At 45.5% G+C, this 22,007-nt stretch overlaps 2 protein-coding genes across 7 annotated transcripts; one reads left to right on the top strand and one right to left on the bottom strand.

The window, feature by feature from the left end:
- Positions 1 to 247: 247 nt before the first annotated feature.
- Positions 248 to 9,388, top strand: LOC147149377 (GRAM domain-containing protein 4-like). Of its 4 annotated transcripts, none has more exons than XM_086028263.1 (18): positions 248 to 468; positions 1,102 to 1,290; positions 1,822 to 1,924; positions 2,007 to 2,130; positions 2,308 to 2,499; positions 2,588 to 2,613; positions 2,876 to 2,967; positions 4,308 to 4,399; positions 4,496 to 4,544; positions 4,962 to 5,033; positions 5,101 to 5,144; positions 5,231 to 5,340; positions 5,483 to 5,637; positions 6,195 to 6,303; positions 6,385 to 6,478; positions 7,885 to 7,969; positions 8,048 to 8,116; positions 8,802 to 9,388. In XM_086028263.1, the coding sequence occupies exons 2-18, from the start codon at positions 1,186 to 1,188 to the stop codon at positions 8,910 to 8,912; spliced, it is 1,632 nt and encodes a 543-aa protein (XP_085884389.1). In that variant the 5' UTR covers positions 248 to 468; positions 1,102 to 1,185; the 3' UTR covers positions 8,913 to 9,388. The 4 variants fall into 4 exon arrangements, with proteins under 4 accessions (XP_085884389.1, XP_085884387.1, XP_085884388.1 ...); XM_086028261.1 differs by having other exon boundaries at positions 248 to 531; XM_086028262.1 differs by having other exon boundaries at positions 248 to 535.
- A 1,226-nt stretch (positions 9,389 to 10,614) lies between these two features.
- Positions 10,615 to 22,007, bottom strand: cdhr5b (cadherin-related family member 5b). Of its 3 annotated transcripts, none has more exons than XM_086028608.1 (15): positions 21,024 to 22,007; positions 19,819 to 19,988; positions 19,685 to 19,738; positions 19,278 to 19,367; positions 19,118 to 19,210; positions 18,935 to 19,036; positions 18,167 to 18,352; positions 17,733 to 17,823; positions 17,559 to 17,656; positions 16,936 to 17,139; positions 16,558 to 16,668; positions 16,428 to 16,494; positions 14,054 to 14,413; positions 12,449 to 12,624; positions 10,615 to 11,506 (listed from the first exon to the last, which is right to left on the bottom strand). In XM_086028608.1, the coding sequence occupies exons 1-15, from the start codon at positions 21,100 to 21,102 to the stop codon at positions 11,024 to 11,026; spliced, it is 2,364 nt and encodes a 787-aa protein (XP_085884734.1). In that variant the 5' UTR covers positions 21,103 to 22,007; the 3' UTR covers positions 10,615 to 11,023. The 3 variants fall into 3 exon arrangements, with proteins under 3 accessions (XP_085884734.1, XP_085884735.1, XP_085884736.1); XM_086028609.1 differs by having other exon boundaries at positions 14,240 to 14,413; XM_086028610.1 differs by lacking the exon at positions 14,054 to 14,413.

Below are 22,007 nucleotides of genomic sequence, written 5' to 3'. Positions count from 1 at the left end.
TCTTCCTACTCGTGATTGGTGGAAGGCAATGACATAAATTATTCATTACCGCCACCTATTGGCCGACAATAAAAGCATTGCTTTTTAGAAATAATCCAAACGTATTTTTAATTTTTTACTCATAAATTATAAAATTTCACTCCACGTTACCAGACCTAAAAAAATAAATAACAATAAACGAAAAGTGAGCACCTTAAGAACGTTACATGATGACGTTACCTCACATTTAAAAGCGTAGCCACGCCTACGAGCTGGCGTGATGGTTGACAACTAAACAAGTCAAACCGGAGTTTTGGCTCTTGGTCACTAAACTTCCACAACTGCTTGACCGCTTCTGACAAAGGAACCGCCGGCTCGAGATTGCCCTGGTCGGCTTGGAGCCTCGACGGAGCGCCGCTGCGGAGCTTTCAAAAGAGTTTGCTTTGAAGAGACAACTTGTTCACTTTTGAGCAACATTCTTCACTTAAGGTGTGTCCAATCTTTGCAAGCTCTAACGTGATTGGCTGCCTGCCACCTTCAGCGGACACAATAGTAGGTACACATTTACTCTTGTTTTGATTGACACTGTAAGGGGGAGGGCACGCGTCTTTTCCTGTGCAACCGTGGATCAAAATATTGGGAATAGCTACAACAACGACCATTGATTCATGTCAATCAAAACTGAGCAGGCGTACGTAATATTTTGGGCTTCTGCTCAGTTTTGAAAGTTATCATTGATCATGAAATGTGACCGTTTCTCCCACCCTGTTGCGGTAAATGCATTTGATGTCTCCAGACAGTCGACAGTCACTTTTATGTAATACCCGAATGCTGTGCAAGCACACACAATTGCGGCCACATACCACTTTTGTTAGTGTTTGGTTTGCAGAAAGCCGCAAAGTCAACAAGCAACCATTAGATGCTCATACATTTTCAAGAGAGGCTTACATGTCTATAGTGGTAAGTTAGACTGGCAAAATGCACAAACATGGATATAGAAGAGGCTCAAGTATAGAGAACCCTGTGGAACACCTCGCAGCAAACCTGACATTTAGCTCCAAAACTCTATCAAGTTGCTCTTTTTTTTAATGAAAGTGAAATGTGTTTTCCTGTCCTCTGCAGCCCCACCTGTCAGTGGGGTCCAGGTAGACAGCAAGCGGTGGAACAGGGTGGGCTTGGTTGGGCTGTGTTCCACAAGGCTCAACCATGCGGAGGCGCCTGGACCGGATCCGGAATTGGGGCCACAGGCGGGATGAAATGATGGATCTGTCGGAATCGCCCGACATGTCGGACACGGAATGCAGCGAGGAGGTGCCAAATGGAACACACAACTCACATGGCTACGCTAAGGTTAAAAAAGTGTCAATTGAAGGGGAATGAGAGTGAACCCCGTCCTGAAATAGGACTAAGAAAATCCCATTTCTTTTTGTTGCTATCCAACAATAAGCATGCATCTCCAAATTGTTTTTTAAATCCAAGTTTTGAAATTAGAAAACACATATTCAAGATTCAAAACATTTTCTTCATATTTAACAGACTTGTGTTTTTCCCCTTCCCCCAAATTGTTTTAATAATGCTTTATGTGATTTTTACCATCCAAAAAGTAGTAAACGTATCTAAGCTTTTTTTTCTTCTGTCTTTCATATGAAAATGAAACTGAATGCCATTTGTCAAACAAGAAAAAAAAAAACATGATTAAAAAATAAAAGCTTTTTTGGGTGTTGTAAATCCATGCTTGTTTTGGGTAGCGGAGTGATGCTAATAATTATAGTACCGGTAGTCATTTTTGGTTTGGTTTAGTATAATTTGACTTGACTTGTTCTTCTATGTTTGGCCGGCCAGATTGTTTCAGGGACACTTTCTGCATCTCAAGAGGAATCCAAAACGGATCTGAATGAGGTGAAAGGACACCTGGAGATCACCTTGTTAGAGAAACATTTCTTACGTGAGTTGTGTATTTAATTTGGTTGTGTTTTGTTTGTTTGTTCTTTGCTTTGTCATGTGACTCTGATCCCGCCACCTTCCAGAGGAGGAGCTGAGAAAACTCAGAGAGGAAGAAAGCGGCGTGGAAGCGCTGCGACAGGAGCTGGAGCAGGAACGCAGCAGGAACGTGGAACTTGAACAAAAGCTCAGTGACATCAACAACGCCAGGTGCGGTCACAACTATCGCACGTCTACATTCTTCTCTCGAGAAATGACCCTGAATGAAATGGCCATTTTTTGGGTGCGTGTGGGTCCACTCCGAATAGACGTGACCAGCAAATTTCATGTTGCTTCATCAAACTACTTTCAGCGGCTGAATCGATTATTTGCCCGTCACGTTGACAGACTCGAAGAGTCGGCGTCTGTCGCTCCAAAAGCCCCGCCCCCTCATGACATCGGCAGCCCCGGCGGAAAGGAAGACGCTTACGGTCGCTTCCAAAGATTGCTTTACAAGCACGTGGGCGTCGACTTTGACGACTTCCACATGCAGCCGCAGGAGGAGGCGCCCGAGCCGGACGAGCCGCTCAGTGCCAGGAGGTGAGCCGGTGGCATTTCCCAAATTTGCAAAAGTGATTCATATTTCATATTCCTATTTGTTATAAATTTCAGTTTCACTCCTCCACAGGCTGACGGAAAACATGAGGCGGGCCAGTGAGTCACTTTGACTTTTTCTGCAAATTTTGTGCTCAGTGTTGCAACAACTAAAGCGAGGGTGCTGACATCTTCATTACTGTTTGGACATAAAACAATTCTAGTTTGAAGACGATTAGCTGGAAATGTTGACAAATGAAGGCAAGAAACACGTGAAATACCACGACAAATAGAAATGTCCGTAGCGGTGGATGAGTTAGCCATCTCGAATGGAGAAATGTCGCTTGAAAAGATTGTTGAGCCCCATGTTTGTGTTTTGCAGAGAGAGGACTGAGGCCCATCACCAGCTTCATGCGGGACCTCTCGGCCTTGTCCAGCTGGTATTCCGTCTACACCACGGCCATCGCCTTTACGGTGAGGCTAAATGCTAATGGACGCTAACTGTCTAGCAACTGCAGAACACTAATCAGCAATGCTAGTTGCTGTGCATTGGAAACTAGTTTCTTGAAGCTACATGCTAACTGGATGCTAAATGCTAACTGTCTGGATAACCACTGACTGACCGACTCTAGCTGTTAAATACGTCATTTTAGTTGCTACGCATTGCAAACTAGTTTCTTGAAGCTACGTGCTAACTGGATGCTGAATGCTAACTGTCTTGATAGACCACTGACTGATCGACTCTAGCTTTTAAAGAAGTAATTTTATGCTAGCTGTTAAAGAAGTCATTTTAACTGCTCCGCATTGGAAACTAGTTTCTTGAAGCGACATGCTAACCGGATGCTAATTGCTAACTGTCTCGATAACCACCGACTGACCGACTCTAGCTGTTAAATAAGTCATTTTAGTTGCAATGCATTGGAAACTAGTTTCTTGAAGCGACATGCTAACTGGATGCTAAATGCTAACTGTCTGGATAACCACTGACTGACCGACTCTAGCTGTTAAATACGTCATTTTAGTTGCTACGCATTGCAAACTAGTTTCTTGAAGCTACGTGCTAACTGGATGCTGAATGCTAACTGTCTTGATAGACCACTGACTGATCGACTCTAGCTTTTAAAGAAGTAATTTTATGCTAGCTGTTAAAGAAGTCATTTTAACTGCTCCGCATTGGAAACTAGTTTCTTGAAGCGACATGCTAACCGGATGCTAATTGCTAACTGTCTCGATAACCACCGACTGACCGACTCTAGCTGTTAAATAAGTCATTTTAGTTGCAATGCATTGGAAACTAGTTTCTTGAAGCGACATGCTAACCGGATGCTAATTGCTAACCGTCTCGATAACCACCGACTGACCGACTCGAGCTGTTAACGGTAGTTGCTAGAGACGACTCCAGGGTGATTTCTCTCCCGAGGTTAAAGCGATGCATACGGGGAGTGAGAAAATCATTTCTAAATGGATTTCAGAATATCAAATGAAATGCGAGAGGGGCTCAACCGGGGCTACGCAGATTTCTAACGGGCCCTGGTCTAGCGCCACCCTTGCCTTGTGGAGGCTAGATGCAAACTGGATGCCGTCTGGATTAGTACCCGACACTTACTGCTAATTGACCGATGCTCGTTGCTATGTACTCGACTAGCGGTTAGAGGCTAAATGCTAACTGCTATCAACTAGAGAGTCATTTCTCGACACTAATGAATGCTAATTGCTATCTGTCAAGATAACTGCCAACAGCTTGACAAAAGTAGAAATCTGAACAACGCTGTTGGCTGGATGCTAACTGTTAGCCGTGTGTGTGTTGTTAACAGATCTACATGTATGCAACATGGCGTGGCTGGACCATCTCCATGTTCCTCTTCCTGGCCGTCCTGCGCCTTTCTTTGAACTACCTCATTGCCAGGTGAGCCCCGCCCACGCCGGTCCTGTCAGCCAATGGCAAAAAAGCAACAAAACAGGACTGACTTTGTGACCATGCCCCTTCATGCCCTGCTTTCAGGGGCTGGAGGATCCAGTGGAGCATCCTTCCGGAAATCTCGGAACCTTTGGTAAGAGCGCGCGCGTGTGTATGCGTGTGCTTGAAGGAATACGTGGTGGTGTTTTGCATTCGTTTGTATGCGTGAGTGTGTGTGTGTAGTTTTTTAACGTGTATGTGCACATGTTTTGTTTGTTTACTATATGTGTGTGTGAGTATGTTTTTGTATGTGCGTTGTGTGTGTGTGTGTGGGGGGGAGGGGGGGCGTGGTTGGTGCAGATGTGTGTTTGTCTCAGTGTAAATGTGTGCATCAGCATGTGTTTTTATGTTCGTGTGCTACATGAGTATTTGTGCCGTATGTATGTGTGAGCAAGTCTGCTAATATGTTTGTGAGTGTGTGCGCGTGCGCGTGTACATTTGAGTGTTTGTGTGCGGCCGACAAGATGATTGACAGGCGACAGTCTGCTCCCTCCCCCTCCGTCTTGAACAGGAGCCTCCCAGGGAAGACCTGACCGTGTCGGAGAAGTTCCAGCTGGTTCTGCACGTGGCCCAGAGAGCTCAGGTGACCTCACTTTAGGTGCTCCTGTTCTGGTCGGCAACACGTTTCATTTGGTTCTCCTCCTGGACAGAATATCTTTGGCAAGATGGCCGACATCCTGGAGAAGATAAAGAAGTAAGAGTGTCAACTGGGCCGTTCTTCTGCTTGTCACTCGGGTTAAGCGGACACTTTCGAAATGGCGCGTGTGCGTGTGTGTTTAGTCTCTTCATGTGGGTGGAGCCTCAGTTGACAAAGAAGCTGTACGTGGCTCTGTGGGTGTCATTCATCGCCTCCTGCCTGCTGCCTTACAAACTGCTGGGATTCGTTATTGGTACGAGTTCAGTTCCGTCACGCACGCACACACGCGCGCGCGCAATCGGAACATGAGCGTGACACAACATGGTGGAGCGCCCGCACGTCAGCGTCGACCGGAAGGTCAATCGGCAAATTCCTCTGGTCGTCCTTCCCCTCAGGTGTTTTTGTGGGCATCAAGTTCTTCATCATCAACTTCATCTTCAAGAGTTGCCCCAAACTGCGTCAGCGCTACGACACGGCGCACATCGTGTGGACCGGCCTGCCCACGGACGTCCAGATGAGGGAGCGAGCCTGCAACTCGTCCGGCAGGCGGGTCAGCACCGATCCGCTTTCACACACAACTCCTCCCCCAAAAAAGAAAAAAAAAAAAAAAAGAACCTATTGGAAGGCGATCATGAAGTCCAGTCGCGCTGAACATTGCCCGCTTTTAAGCCTCTTGGCCACGCCTCCTTGCTAACAACGTATGTTGCAACAGAAGTTCATACATTTCCCGTTCTATTAAGCGAGTAGATTTGCTCTCCAGACTCCAGACACGTATTCATTTGCCTGCTATTTTGAAATCAGCATGGCTTCTCCAGCTTTCCTCGTCATCACGTCGTGAGAACATGCTTGTCACAAAATGTATCTCAATCGGCAGCAACTCACAGCGCCTCCGCGACGCACTGCTTAGACGCACTACTAGCCAGCTGAAGCTCATTGCTAGCTAGCTGTTGCGGTGAGTAGCACCTAGCTTGCCACTACCGCCGAGTTGACGTGAACCCAGTCAAGTTTTGTGGGACCGTCTCAGTTTTGATTCCGAAATGTTTTTTTTAATTTTTTTGATTTGGCACAAAATGGAAATGTTGTCTGCGATCCGATTTTGTGGTTCAGATTCCCCGCAGTGGCGACGACGGAGGCGGCGGAAGTCGATACTACAGCACCAAGAGAGGAACCTTCCACGAGGTCTTCAACCTACCCGAGAGTGAGCGCCCCCTAGCAGGTAACCGGAACGCAAAGGCGCTCTTGTGGCGCGGCGTCTTGGATAATGCAGCACTTGTTGTGTGCGTGCGTGCGTGCCTAGTGTGTGAGAGCGGTTGGCGCTGCTGCCTCATCAACCGCGACAAGAAGACCCCCGCAGACTACATTCGCAACGGCGTCCTCTACATCACTGACAGGTAAGGCGCCCGCCCGGCTGGCCGTGCCCTCGTCTCCAAAACACATTTCAAGCGAACAAACGCAGCATTTAGAAACCGTACATTTCTGAGGTCATCCTTCTTTTTTTGTGCATTAACTGCATATTTGAGCAAGATCATAAAGTCACGATCATTTGGGTAATAATTGAAATATTCAAGCGATCATTCATTTTTTGGGGGCACAAAATAAGAAAATGTTTAAACATAAAAAATATAGAGAAAAATAAATGTAAGTACCGGTAAGTTCCTTTTGTACCCCAAAAAATGTATAGAGTTAGTTATTATAAAATAAAAAAAAGTGCAAATGTATAAATTCAAGTATGATTTCCTCACGTAAACATACATAGTGCTTCGGATATAAATGCATATTAATATTCGTTCTGTGCAATTATGACCATTTTGTAATCGTGGAGTGTAATAATCGTAATTGCAATTGAATTTTGGTTAGTTGCACAGCCTTACCGTCAACAAATATGGAGAGACGCTAAATATGGTATTGCCATGCTGTAATCAATGTCGTCATTGCGTCTTACAGGTCTATTTCAATAAATTGGACTGTCTTGGAAAATGATTCATTTCGCTAGAGTGAAGATTATCTTTTACATCGAGAGAAATACTTCATGGTGACATTTTTTTGAGATGACAGTAGCTCATCACAACCACAAATTCACTCTCTTTTAAAATTTTGGAATATTTCATAAAGTATCCAAATCATTTGAAATATTGCACTGAAATAGGAATTGGCCTTCTTGAGAGTATTTTCCTGCTGAAGGACTCTGATGAATATGAATTTGACTTTTTGACTTCTACTGAAATAAACAAACTTCTCCAGCATATTCCACTTGACTGAGATGCATTTGTGCAATCACATCAAGTAACAAGCTGCATTGTTTTATATCATTTTATAAATAATTTTCATGTATTTTGGCACTTGATGCACACAAAAACTCCATTTTGAGCCACCCAAAATAGATCTTTTTAAAACGAAAACAATTTGTGCATTTTGGCCATTTATACATGTGTTTACCTTTAAAAAAAAAAAAAAAAAAAAAAAAAAAACACACACACACAATCATTTTTGGATGTTTCTCCATTTTTTTCTCGCACAAACTTTATTTTCAGCCAATGTGATCATGATTATTTTGGGGGGGAATCTGTATTGTTTGGAGTAACAAATTTGAAAAAAATGGTTTCCTTTTCACACTCATGACTTTCTTCTGGCTTCTGATTGGCTCAAACGGATTTCGGCTTACAGCGTCACATGTTGTCGGCATGCCCGTGGTCTGAGAGTGTGTGTGTTTTTTTTTGTTTTTGTTTTTTTGTTTTCCCACTCCCTCCATGCGGTCTGAGATCCATAATGATGTGCTCCCCGTTCCCTTCCTCATCAGGTACTTGTGCTTCGAGTGTTCCCGCTCGTCTTCGTCCAAGAGGGACAAAGTCATCAAACTGCTGGACATCACCGACATCCAGAAGGTGCTCGCTCGACTTCTCCTCACCCAAAAAGTTTTTGTCTTTCTTTTTTTAAATAATGCACCGTCTTCGCCCTCACAGTACAAAGTGTTGTCCATGTTACCTGGCCTCGGGATGGGCATCTCCATAGCAACACCGTTCACCCAGAAGGTGAGTAGCGCTACTGATAAAACAGAAGTTCTTCAGTCCCACAAACATTTATTGACGTCATGTCTTATATATTGCATTCATTTAGCTTTGTTTCCCCCCTAAAATTGAATATTTAAAACATGCTTTTAATTCATTTATTGCATGAAACAATTGATTCATTTATTTAATGTAAATACCGGTAATAAAAATCATTTGGATTAAAATGATGAAGAATATCATCAAAATTAAGTCATTCTCTTTTTTAATTATTTTTTTAATTTTTTATAATTAGGCTAAATATAAATAAATGATCAATTATTTCATTTAGAAGATACAACCAGTTAGGGAATGTTTTATTTGATTTAGTTTTCTTTTTTATTCTATGTATAAAATATGTAATATTTTCGAATTGAATTGAATTAATTGAATAATTATTCAATTGAATAATTATTTGAATAATTGAATTCATTGTAAATGATACAATTTACCATAACAATAAGAAATAATGATTTAATCATGACGGGAGTCATTGGTTCAGACAACAGATGGATGGATAAGAGAAACTATTTTCCACATAGTGTATATGCATTTTCACATTTGATTTTTGTTTGACCGAGTTGGCCCTTTGAACAATCAAATGTGGCCCTCGAGCTTGAAATGCTGCTCTAATGCAGACTTTTATTTGTTTGGGGGGGGGGTCATTCAGCCATTGGTGTTTGGAACCATGACCAATCGGGACGAAGTCTTTGACGCCATCTCAGCCCAGCGCAACCTGGTTGTTGCCATGGAGATGGCCGCCAGCCAACAGACGCAGTAACTCTTCCTCCTCCTCGTCTTCCTCTCTCAAACTGATAGTAGAAATGAATCATTTCTTTGGGGCGATGTTGAACCGGTACCAATGTCCCAAAACGATGCAATGCGCACATCAGCTGATCACACTGTCAGCCTGGTACTCGTCACATTGATTTAATAGCCAACAGAACAGAAGATACCATATGGAAACAAAAACGTCACATCTCAATATTGTGCTAAAAAACCCTAATATTTTGCTTTTTTTTTTTTTTTTTAACACCTTTTACAAATCTTCTGCTTTTGATGTCATGTTTTTACAACTGCTTGTCTTCACCATAACAGTGCCTCAAAGTCTTGATTTAGTTTACAAGTGCCTGTATAAAAGTTTTCTTGGGCTTTTATATTTTGTGCTTGTACAAACGGTGTAAAGTTTTTATATTTGTTGAAATGAGATGTATGCTTCTATTTTTTACAAGTACAATGGATCTTATTTTTAAAAACTTGGCTGGCTACTGTTTTTTGTGTTGGTGTGCTGTGGGTCTAAAAAGACATTTTGGGGCTGGGTCAACTGTGCTCAAATTTTCTCCAAATGGACAGTTTTTTTGCACCTACCTTGGAAGTTTTTGGAGTTACTTTAGGGCTTTGATCAATGCAAACTAAACAATTGTCAGCAAAACAATCCACACCTTGAGTGATTTTTAATATTACAGATATGTGTCCAAATGAAATTACCAACAACTCTGTAATTCGACATTTGTACATAACTGTTGGCTTAGCGTGGCCTTCAGAGTTAGTTTCAGGGTGATTTCGACATTTCACTGAAGCGACACAGGTAAGCGCAAAGACAAAAATGTTTCTTTTCTATTTTCAGGATAAGACATATCTGCACTTTTAATTATGCATTTGTACATACACAGTAACTCCGAGCTATTGGCTGCAACGTTAGGCTCTCTCGCTGCTATCGCAGCGGTCTTTGGAGTTACTTCTGATATTTTTTTTTCCCAATGTACTCAAAAGTTATGGCGAGGACAAAAACAAATTCATACCTTTTACTGTTTATTTTTGAATATATTACACATATCTGCTCATATTTCCACACTCTGTAGTTTGCGCGTAACCGAACCATGAACCGATTAGCTGCTAGCTAGACTTGCGGCTAGCTAGGCTGGCTGCCGCTGTGGTGAGTTTTCAAGTTACTTCCGGGTTTAAATTGATGTAAATGAAGCGATTTCTACGAAAAAGTCACACCTACAGAATGTTTATTTTTCAATATGTTTTAGTTGAGTCGTATGTTATATGCTATTTGAATGTTTGAACTTTTTTATAGATGGCAGATATGTTGTCATGTTCAATTAGAAACAAGTCAGTAATGTGATATTTATATAAAAGTGAGAACCTGCTAGAAGCTGGTCAACTGTGGCAGTCTTTGGCATTAGTCCCCGTTGAATTTCGATGTAAAATCAACTTCCGGTAAAGAAGATGAAAGAGCCCCACTTTCATTTGTTTTTCAGGTCCCTCATACGGTACATCGGATCGGGCCTCTTACAGTAATTGCGAAACTCAGAAATGTGATATTTGTGCACAAATGTGAAGGCTCACCAAGGAGTTACTTCCCGGATCATTTCAGCGTAACCTTCGAGATGGGAATAGTCTACAACTGGAAGGTTTATTTTTCTCATAATGATTAAACGCGTATCCGCTCATATCGAATGATCAACAACGCATCATTTGCGATCTGTACATAGCGTGAATGTGCGCCACTTGCATATCTATTTATTTATTTACATGAAATGTGCTTTTATCTTTGACTACATTTGACAATGATTGTAGGTCGCTGGCCAATTGTGAATAAGTGAGCACAAAGGGTACCCTCACTTTCTGTTTCCCTGACACTGAGCTTGGCAGCCTCGCGTACGGAAAAACAAACTACCGCTTGCGTCTGATTACCCTGTGCTTTTTGAACTCATTATCTTTCCACTTGGCAGCTGTTCAAATGAGTCTGCTGACGATTGCGTGATTTGACTTTCAGGCGTGGTCCGTTCACAGTTTTTTTTTTTTTTCTTGTGCAGTAACGGCAAGTCAGTGCTGATAAATGATCAGCTTTTACTGCTTGCCGCCGCCGCCGCCGCGCCCTCCTCAAAGGTCGACGTCCAGAACGTCGTCACCTTCCGAGTCCTCCGCCGGATCCTCCATCTTCACTCCCAGTCCGCTGTCCAGGTCGGCCTCGGCGAATGCCACCTTGGAGGGTTTGGCGGGACCGTCATCATCTTCGTCCTCGCTGTCGTCCTCCCTGCTGTCAGGAATGATGAGCACCTCCTCCTTGGCGTCGGGGTCGATGTCCTCCTTGAACCAAACGGCCTTGTAGCCTTCCTCCAGGCGGCGTTCTTTGGTCAAAATGGGCTTGACCTCCTTCTCCTTGTCGGAGCTTGTCTGGCTGACGTTGTCGGCATCCAGGAGGGTGCCCAGTGCCCTCACGCTGGACTCGAGAGCCGGCTTGTCCGCCGGCCCCGCTTCCGCCACTGTGACAAACGGACCACCGGAGCCCTCGTCGTCATCGTGCTGGAAAGCCTCGTTGGTGTACTGGACGCCCTGCTTCTCACCACCTGAGCCCTGGCCCAGCTGTGGAGACAAAAGCATTTTCAGCGGTGCACTTTGGAATGTCCCGAGTCAACAAGGTGGCAATATCCCCTTTCCCACGACACCTTCAAAGCTGTCTTTCCCTGGTTTTCCTTCTTTTCTGTTCTGCGTAACATGTGCCAACAGGCTACATAGTCGAACCATAAAGCATCAGAAGCGGGACAGTGACCTGGGAAATGAAGCGGAAAGGCAGGACCAGGGAGCGAAGTTGAACACCCACAATTAGAGGATTGGGATTCCGACATCGTACAAACACGACAATGTCCTGGTTCTTCGTGTGAAAGGTACCAGCATAAAACATGGGGATGTCCGAGTCCAAATGGAATTTTCCCCGCTTCAGAGGTCATGCGCAATAAGTATCAAATATGGGACGGCACCTTTGGGAAAGAGATTAGCAAAGAGCCTGGAGGAGGGGTGTTAAAACGGACACCCAAGATTCCAGGAGCCCAAAAGCACACGCAGACTAGCCGGCTCCTGCTTTGTTGGGTGAAAGGAACTAACATCGATGGAGGGGTCGAAACACAGGTTTCCGGGCTTTCCTGCTAGTGTCTGAGGCAGCCTGGACCGGGGTGTGAAGTGGAACACCCAGAATTACAAAAGCCCTCAGAGTACGACTTTGCTTGTTTCTTGAAATCAAACTACAAATGTAAGAGGTAACATTTGACGTATCAGAGAGAGGTGGTTCTGGAATAAGGGAAAACGGAAAGCCGCGACTGTTGCGTACGAGATGGTCAGTATAAAAGGGGCTAACGTGTGAAAGGTGTTAGTTTGTTTCTCTTCTGTACTTTTGCATCTCGTACCCCAACACAATCATACTGAAAGCAGGACGAGAGAACTCGGCTATTTGGTGGCCCTTCACCGTGGCAACGGTACAAAACCAAACCAAAGAGACCTTGTTGGACACTGAGGGAAGACGACACTCACGGAGCTTCGGAAGACGCTGGCTTCGTGGATCTTTCTCCAGTCGGCTTTTCCCCTCTGAAGTCGACAAACGAGCACTCCGATGATCGCCGCGCAGACGAGGACAAGCACGCCCAGAGTCGCCCCCAGCGCGGCCATGTCCCCTGGCCCAAAGCTGCCCGGCGAGGTAGGCACCTTCTCTGGAAGAAATAAATGTCAACAATTGATACCATGTACGCTACATGTGGACCTAGTCAGAGCAGTGTGATTATATCCTCGCAGATACATCGAAAGGCCACCGACTCGCAAGTCTCTGGTTGCCTATCCCTACTAAGGACTGCGTAACATGGAACATTTCCGTTAGCTTTTGTCCTCAATGTCCTGGAGAGCGCATGCCAACAAGGAAAGCCTCAAGCCACGGGGTTTCCCGCCTGGTCCGCCTTTGGTGTGGTTTATTTTCCATATATCCAGCTATCCATGGCGGTGTATATTTTCAGTCATCCAGGTCTTGGTAAAAAGGTTGAATAGAGGCAACTGGACCCCTCTTGGTCGTTCAGTAAATAAACGCTTTCATCCAAAAGGCTTTTTTTGAGTCTACATTTTAGGTGTGGGGTGTTTTTTGCGTCAGGCATGAGAACAACTGAGTATGCAAAATGGTCTTTCGCCAGCCAAACCAGGGACACACCCACCAATTGGGGGACTCCACACCTACAATTTAGAACTGAAGAAGCCTTTCAGATTAAACATAAAACATCATCACTAGGGGTTGGAACGCTAATCATTTTTTTCGATGCATCGTTCAGGCAATTAAAAAGATTCTGAATCGATTCATAGGTATTAATCATTGATATTTAAAGTTTAACTAAAAAAACTAAAAGCACGCGCAAGCGATAATGTGCGTTTGTACGTCGGACGTCTGTGCTAGGCTAAGCTAATACGTGACAAGATGGCGGAACAAGCAAAACCCCATACGAGAAATATAAATATAAATCTTTGCTCTTGAGGTTTTTGTTTTAAAAAAGGTATCAGTGTTTGACATGGACTATAAAACGTAAGCTAATGTAGCGATGCATCGGAATCGCAATCAAATGGAATCATAGGCCTCTGAATTGGAATTCAATCAAATGGTGGGCCTCTAACCCGGAATCGGATCGAATCTCGAGGTACCCATAGATTCCCACCCCTAATCTTTACTGACCAAGAGGGATCCAGTTGCCTTCATTCATCTTTTTCGGACCATCCGTGCATGTTTTTCAATTGCAAGACTAAACTCTACACAGGGAGGCCCAGATTCAAACCCCCCAACCTCAGAACTGTGAGGCAGACGGGGTACATCCATCCATCCTTTTTTCGAAAAAAAAAACCAAAACAAAAAACTGTCCTGTTCATGGACACGAGTAGCCGATTTTGGGCAAAAGGCAGAAGACTACGCCCTGGACCGGCCGTCAGTCATTTACATGGCATGTGTAGAAAAACAGCCGAATCACACTGGCATTCACACAGTCACCAAGTGGGAACTGAACCCATGGTGCCTCATACGGAAGTCATGTGAATGAACCACTAGTGACCTGGGTGGCAAACCTCTCTGGCTAAGCAGACGGCAACTAGCGAGACAAAATCCATGACCACCTGTGTGAGGGTCCACAGGGCTGGTGGGACCGTCGGTGACCAGCGGCGTCACCGGCGACTCTGTGGCGCCGGTAGCGATACTTTCTCTAGTGGGGGTGACACCCGTCGAGACGCTGCTGTCGGTGGGAGTACCGGCTTTGGTGGTGGACTCCATAGGTTCAGTGGTTCTGCCCCCAGTGGAAGTACCAGGGTCGGTGGCGGAATGCGTCGTTTCAGTGGTTCTGCCCTCGGTGGAGGTATCAGGGTTGCTGGTGCTGGGGGTGGTGGTGGACTCTGCCTGATCTGTGGTCCCGCCATCGGTGGTGGGGGGGTCGGTCGCGCCGTCGGTAGTGCTCAAAGGCAAAGCGGTGGTGGTGAGACCTGAGAGGAGAGCACACGTGAAGCTGAGGAAGGTGTCAGCATCCTCCCAGAGTCACCATTCAAACAATCTTGCTTCGTAAAGAAGAGCTTCCATTTGGAAGTTGGTTCTTCGTTTTGACAAGATCTCTTCCGGAAGCCCTGCGACTGACTGATGATTCAATGGGCGGGGGCGGGGGGGATTACCCTGCAAACTCCTCAGTCAGCTGAATCAAACCGAAACATTTTTTTCTGTACCGTTGTCTCAGTTTTGCACTGCCTTTGTCCCTCCAAAGAGAATTTAACAAACAATTTTTTCCTGCTGCGAGACTTATGCTGTACAAGCTTTGTCATAGTGTCCTCTTTTGTTTTCTACAGGCTTTGTCATCTGCTTGTTTTTTCCACTACTAGTTCCATCCTAATGCTACCTATTGTCTTTGTCCTCTACAAATTTTGTTCCACCGCTTGGCTGTCCCTCTGATGATCTCAGTCCTGATCACTTCCATCCTCATCACTCCAAAAGACAATCTCAGCGTCTTCAATTCTGCCACCTCCAGCTCTGTCTTTTGGTTGTCGTTACAGTCTTCAAGCCATAATATAATATGGCTGGTCTCACTACCATCCTGGGAAGCTTCACTTTTGCTGGTGCTCATCCTGCCTGTACTCTCTTCTTGACCTCTTTTCCACACCGGCCATTCCGCCAAAGTCGACCCCAAGTACTTGACCTCCAACACCTCTGCTCCATGTAAACTCTCCGTTGCACCGATCTCCCTTTCATTCACACCTGTACTCGAATGACCTTCATTCCTCGTCCCTCCAGCGCATACACCCACTTCTCTAGTTTCTCTTCGGCCTTGGCCCTACTCTCACTGCAGATCACAATGTCATCTGCAAAGATGGTAGTCAACAGCCACTCCGGTGGCACCTTGTCTGTCAATCTGTCCATCGCCACAGGAAACGAGAAGGGCCTAGGATCTGATCCTGACTCCAAGTAACACAAAGGAAATGGACGATTCCTCTGAGCGGATTCGGATGTTACCGAAAAAAAATGGTGCCGACAAGCGGATACAATGTCAACACCTCAGTTTCTGATTTGACGGGATTTTCTCCCGATATGCCATCTTGTCCAGGATATTTGTTACCGGCACTTCCCCTGTTGCCCAACATCAGCTGGGATAGACTCCAGCTCACCCGCTACCCTGAACAGGATAAGCCCAAAGAAATTGACGGGGGGCGGTGACATCCCTTGTCGGATTGGATGGCGAGTCGAGGCACGGCAGGTTTTTTGGTGTACATGCATGTGCAAGGAAGATCCACAGTGCATAATAGAGACCAAAACAAGATTCAATGAAAAATGACAGTCAAGATAAAATACCAAGATTGAGTTGGCATGAAAGAAAAGACAACGTTGACAAGTTAAAAACAAACTACGGTAGCTACAAACAAATGGTGAAGTAACACTTTTGACTCATGGAAAAGCAGTAGTGAATAATCAAGTTCAGGCTGGATTTAAATGTTTAAATGGTGTTAAGGCCGTTTGTTCGGATTTCTTCCGCAGTTTGCCGCTTCACTCTGTTTGAGTCTGCCTCTGGAAATGCCCCGAGGGGTCTACACATTTCATATGGAAAGTCAGGGCAGCTTTATTCATGTATACAAAAGGTCACTTAATGTACTTTATTTATATGTGATCATCTTTGGAGCTCACTCCATGATTCTTCAAGAGGTGGACTCTGCATAATAGCCGACCGGCGGGCTACCAAGTTGGTGCGCGCGTCACGTTCTTTCACAAACACAACAAATGGCACACACTATTCAAAATACAGATTTTTCAACCTTAAACAGGAACGACTTGAGTCATTGATTTCATGTCCGAAGTCAAGTCGCGGCTCATGAATACCAAGAAGTCAAGTCTTTAATAGACCCTCGTCCCAAAATGGAGGATTCGGCTCCGACTCGATACCAAGTCACGTCAACTAAGTCCCCCACCTCTGCTGCTTTGGCATCAATCGGTGCCCAATGTGAGAGGTTGTCTTCTTACCCGATTTCACCTCCACCGAGAGCTGCGCTAATACATTCTCCTCATTGGATGTGTCCACCGCCTCCACCTGCAGGGTGAGCGCCGGAGTTTAGTCAAACGACTGAGTCTAACTTTGGTCGGGGAAACTCACTTGCAGAGATAAAGTGGCCTCCGGGAGATCCTTGGTCATGAACAAGTAGCCGTTAATGATGGAGAAGTCCTCGCTTCCAATGACACGATAGACCACGTGAGGGTTTATACCCTGGTGGGACAGCAATAGGAAGGTCATTTCAACACGTGACTTGTGGTGTTTTTTACGGAGGTTGCAAAAGTACTATGGAGTAAAAAAAAAAAAAAATCATCAAGAAGGTCTATGTATACTGAAGTGATGTACCTGAGAAATCTACTCAAGTAAAGTAAGTAAGTGGAAATGAGAACTTTGGATCTTGGTCCTCAGCAGTTTCGAGAAGTCCTGTTGATTTGGACTTGAGATTGTCGAAGCATGGATCAAGGATCAACGCGGTTTTACCCCCACACTGGCGTAATCCTTGTCCAAAGCGATGATCTGAAGCGGCTGGTCCTTGTTGGTCGGGTCTGTCGCCATGGCGCCCACCGAAGTGACCGCGCCCTGGTACTCGGGCCTCTGGAATTGGGGTTTGTGGAGGCTCTTCACCTGAACGCTGACTGTGAGGCTCGTGGTGGCAAACTGAGAACTGCTTGGTGTCTGGGCGGCCTGCCAGGGAAGAACAAACCCCAAAGGGAGCGCGCTGTTCAAAGTGAGCATGAAGCGAGCAGCCTTTCATTATGGTTCGCTTGAACATTTTGGTGTTGACGTGTACAATGTTTAATCGTCCTCCGTTTCCCGTGTCAGCTTTGCAGTCAACTTCAACCGGGAGTGACAAGCAGCTTGAAGAGAGGACGCTCTAAATCTCACTTGGAGAATTTTGCTAGCAAGAGAATGAGAATAGATGCAAAGGAATTCTCTAAAGTGTCTTTTAGTAAGACAACCGAGCGGAAAAAGATTCCTCCGGTGTAGTCTCTTTGCTTTTGTTGCCGATGGCAGGGTTGGTCGTTTTTATAGCCGCGAACCCAAAAGCCGAGAGACGACACTTAGTAGCGCTTGTGAAAAGCTTGTGTGTGCGTGGTCTTCACCAGGACTGTCAGACTGATGGTTCCCAACACATCGGCCGCCCTCAGCATGCTGATGTTGCCCGTATTTGGGTTGATTTCGAAAAGTCCGTCCTCGTTTCCTGGGACGGACGACAGCGAGTTACCCCGGCAGGTCCCTAGCGCTCGGAAACGTGGCGTGCCACGGATGTGTCATACCGCTCAGGAAGGAGTAGATGATGGCCTCGTTGATCCCAACGTCGCCGTCAACGGCATGAAGCGGTCCCGGTTTCAGCGTTAAGGGCTCGGCCTGGTGTAGGGACAGGATACAAAGCCAAATCGGACGAGGACATGCGGTTCAGTTCAGAACTGTATCAACCAGAGGTGGGACTAAGTCTCAAGTCTTAACCTTGAAATGTCAAGTAGGTCCAAAGCTAGCGGGGTTAAAAACAAGCTAGTCGAGTCATCGCTTGCGTTAAGCAAGTCAGAAGTCAAGGCTTCCAATCACAACATGATCTTACCATGGAGTGGAAACCTAATGGTCGACCCTGATATGGGTATGTGACTTACTCCCACCCCTGGTTAAAAGCGACAGGTCGCAAATAAAAGGATGGGATTTTGAGCTGGGCATGAGACAAGGAAGGCTGGTTCACCTGCATTTGGTTGAGGTCGACCCGGCTGGTGTAGCCGGTGTTCTGGCAGACGACGGCGCCGGCCACTACGTGTTTGTTGCATGGCTTGAACCAGGGCGGTCGGTTGTCCACGTCCACCACGCTGACTTGGACGGTGGCAGTGGCGGTGAATGAGACCTCGCTGCCGGAACCAGACAGCGGCGTGTCCTTGTAGAAACAAAGCAAGTGACAAACTGGCGGAGGACTTCCATGGCAAAATGGCGTCACGCGACGCACTTTGCCGTCCGACTTGAGTCACCGCTCCGCCGCTACGGTCATGCTAAAAAATCAATTGTCCACGAACCGGAGAGCCGTTGGTCGCATCGGCGTTTATGTGACACAATTGCGCCGTGCAGCTAGCTAAGCCTACACCTGTGTAGGTGCAATAATCTCTTTATAGCGCCTCGTTGTGGTTTTGCGTAAGCATCAGAAAGCAGCTAGGCGAAGTAGCATCCATTTTTCCAGGCGGTGTTCGATTGACAGTTGAGGGTCGCGCGGCTTCAACATATTCCGTGACCACGGTCACTGTTCAAGCTCCAGGGTGCTAGTGCCCCTAGAAAATTGTCCTGAGCATGGTTTACGAGATCGAATGGTCTTACATTTTTCTTCAACCAATTGTCTGTAAATCGTATCGAACGCCATTGAAGTGCCCGGAAAAATGGAAAAGAGAAATCGGCCAAATGTTTTTGAGCTGCCCGCCGACCTGAGAGAACAACATTCAACGTGACGGAAATAGCGACACATCCTCACCTGAGCGTGCAAGATGATCTGGACACTTTGGACTTTGTCATAGTCCAGAATATTCTGGATCACCAGTTGCGGGTTTTCGGGCGACGCCAGTCTGAAGTTATTCTGGAGAAATACAAAAGATCCCCCGAAAATGACAACGGCTTCATTTTGAGAACGACGCTGACAAAGGCTAAAAGAACGTACCGATGCTGATGTCAGCGTGTAGTAGAGCGTCGTGTCCTCGTCCAAGTCCGTGGCGGGAAATTGGTGGGCGAGGGCGGTCCCCACGGGTGAGAGCTGAGATGCCAAATGGGGACCGGTCAGCGCCGCTTTGCAAACAGACAGACTTGCGCAAAGCATTTACCTCCTCCACTCTGATCTGGTACGTGTTCTTGTCAAAGACCGGCTTGTTGTCGTTGACGTTGAGCACAAACACCACGATGATGACGGTCAACTGAAAAATCAAAAGCCTCATCGATGGATTTGATTTGAGTTGATGGATTTCTAACGGCCATCAGCCTCAAAGCCTGCTTGTGATATAGCAACACAATCTTGCGCGCATGTGAGTCTTATGTTGGGGTCCGTGCTATATTTTTGAACAGACAGTTCTATTAGCAAAAAAAAAGTCATCAACTTCAAAGAGATGGTTTGTTTATTCAACCCTGCAAGCAGACAATCATATTGTGCTTGAAAGTGGTCACTTGACTTTTGAAAACCGCCGTCCGATCGGTAATGGACCCGATTGGCCAGCATATGAGGTTGAACGCTTACCTCCAGGCCCGTGTCCGCTCTGCACTTCACCTTGACCACATGACTTTTGCTGGTCTGCAAGCAAACGCAAAAAACGGAGCTGATGCGGACCGGTCCAAGCGGTTGTTGCCCGGCGGTCGGTCGGCCGGGCCCACCTCGTAGTCCAGAACCGCATCGGCCAGCAGCCGGTTCCCGTCCAGAATGAAGGGCACGTCGGCGGAATTCTCCAGAGAGGGCGTGACCCCGTCCTTCACCACGATGGTCTCCACCAGGTCGCCCACCGCGTTGTTCTCCTTCACGTCCACCGTCATGCGAGCGCTACAAACTGTTGGCGGACGCGTTTAGCACAACACAAACCCACTCGCCGACATTTTCTGTCATTCGAAGTTGGAATTTGGAAGTTGGAACGGCTCCCCAAAACCGTCGCTCGCCTTTGGCATTCCCCTTGAAAACCTGAGGTTTTCCCAGAAATTCAATGCTTACAAAATAATTCATATCTCAGCCCCCCTGTAGCAGACAGAAACATAATTCCAAAAGAATTAGAGAGCTTGGACATGTGGCTTTCACACAGGCAGAATTTATGATTATTTACCGTTTCAATGGATGATGTAAAAATAACGTGTCCGTGCAAGAGAAGCACTAATGCAATTCGAAAAAAAAACAGTGGTAATTACCATCCTCTATTCTGATACAAAGACGTCAATATCGTCATTGGCTACAAACCATATCATATCACGTTTGGCTGGTTTCACGGCTTTAAAATCCGCGAGCGCGTCGTCTATATCACCGCCGTTACTTATTTCAGCGATCCCGACGATCGACGGTGTCCGCCATTAGCCTGCGGCTCCCAAAAAATCCACGACATCATAATCAACAAAAACTGACATATTACACAGTGTTGCTTTAATTTAAAAAAAAATAAAACTCCAAGCCCCCCAAAAATTATTTATTTAAAAGCATAAGCCATTTATCCTCAGATTTATTATTTTTTCCCCACACAAGTTGTGCCTTGAAATAAAAATGCTTTTATTTGGAAAAAAATAGATATATTTTGTCAACTTTTGCCTAAACAACAACAGGAAAAAAAAGCAATCTGACCTGCTTTTTTTCTTGAAAAAAAAAATCAAATCGTGTAAAAACACAACGTGCTTGATTTTGTTGCATATTTCGTCTGTTTTCCGGTGTCTATATAGTGTTCGATGTGAATTTATTGATTTCACTTGTTGCATTATGGCTATTTTTGTTGTTGTATGTAAAGTGCTGTGTTGCAGCCATAGCTGTTGTGAAATGTGCTTTATAAATAAAATTGTATCGATTGGATTAATGAATTGGTATAACAAAGGATGTGCGCGTGACTCACTCTCCTGGGCTCCCGCGGTGGTCAGAAAGGCCAGCAAAAGCAGCAAAAAGAAGGGGCCGAAATTCCTGCTGGCGTCCATGTCGGCTGCCGCGGTCTTGGTCTTGTTCTGCCGTCCGGCTGTTTATCGGCCAACATTTACGAGCCGGGTGGACTTTTCCCCGCCATAAACATTTTTGTTTGCACAGTCAGATGAGACGTTTTATAACGCTCACAAGTTTTCTCAGATTTGCTCGCTTGTGACGAAATCGAAGGGATGGGCAGGCGGGTGAGTCGTACAGTATTTCTTGACTGTGTGTGTTTTTTTTTTTTTAAATCGGTCGTCGATAAAATCCCCATCTTTTTTCTGAATGAAAGTTAGCCTAACAGTAAATCCATTGCAAGTTCTAGTTTGCGATTTGGCTGCTTTGTGGATTTTTTCGAATAACTATTTGAGTCTAGCTCACATCTGTTGTGGGTGTAATTCCATTGTCAACCAGTAGATGGAAGCACACTATTTGTTTTGAAATGACATTTGAAAGAACGAAAAAAGGAACGATTTCAGACCTTTGATTTTGCTGAAGATGAGCAACCCTCACCCTACTTTGAAACACTAACTCTAATATGAAACTTGAACCCTAATTTGAAGCCCTAACTCTAATTTGAAACCTGAACCCTAATTTGACTGAGCTGAGTCGGGAAAAGCGCGACATGATTTGATCCAAAAAGGGACAGCAATTAGAGCATAGCCCGAATTAGATCGTACAGGGCAAAACTGTGCCCGCGTGGCCGCCCCTCGGCGGACAAAAGTCGAAGCCTTTGTGGCCGAAAATGATGAACAACAAAATGACTTGACACGTTGCGCCTCCCTCGCCCCGGAAAGATTTCCAGACATGGAGCGGAAACCAAAAGCCGCCAAATTGTTGACTTAATTGCAGCTTTTGCACAGCATGCAGTGCATCAAGTCAACATTTTGAATTGCAAAGGCGGATGCGCTCCCTGCGCTGT

This window comes from Filicampus tigris, chromosome 4, assembly GCF_054856515.1.
Source record: "Filicampus tigris isolate MCC_2025a chromosome 4, RoL_Ftig_1.0, whole genome shotgun sequence".
Lineage (NCBI taxonomy): Eukaryota > Metazoa > Chordata > Actinopteri > Syngnathiformes > Syngnathidae > Filicampus > Filicampus tigris.
Note: the sequence above shows the minus strand (reverse complement) of the source record. Positions and strands in the feature narration are given on the sequence as shown.

Bases quoted from the DNA above. Each gene is read 5' to 3' on its own strand.
- LOC147149377 (XM_086028263.1), top strand. From the start codon at position 1,186: ATGCGGAGGCGCCTGGACCGGATCCGGAATTGGGGCCACAGGCGGGAT. The intron at 2,614-2,875 runs GTGAGTCACTTT...TGTGTTTTGCAG, and splicing joins GGAAAACATGAGGCGGGCCA to AGAGAGGACTGAGGCCCATC. The intron at 8,117-8,801 runs GTGAGTAGCGCT...GGGGTCATTCAG, and splicing joins CAACACCGTTCACCCAGAAG to CCATTGGTGTTTGGAACCAT.
- cdhr5b (XM_086028608.1), bottom strand. From the start codon at position 21,102: ATGGACGCCAGCAGGAATTTCGGCCCCTTCTTTTTGCTGCTTTTGCTG. The intron at 19,211-19,277 runs GTAAATGCTTTG...TTGGCATCTCAG, and splicing joins ACCAGATCAGAGTGGAGGAG to CTCTCACCCGTGGGGACCGC. The intron at 12,625-14,053 runs GTGGTCATGGAT...TATTTCTTCCAG, and splicing joins CCCTGTGGACCCTCACACAG to AGAAGGTGCCTACCTCGCCG.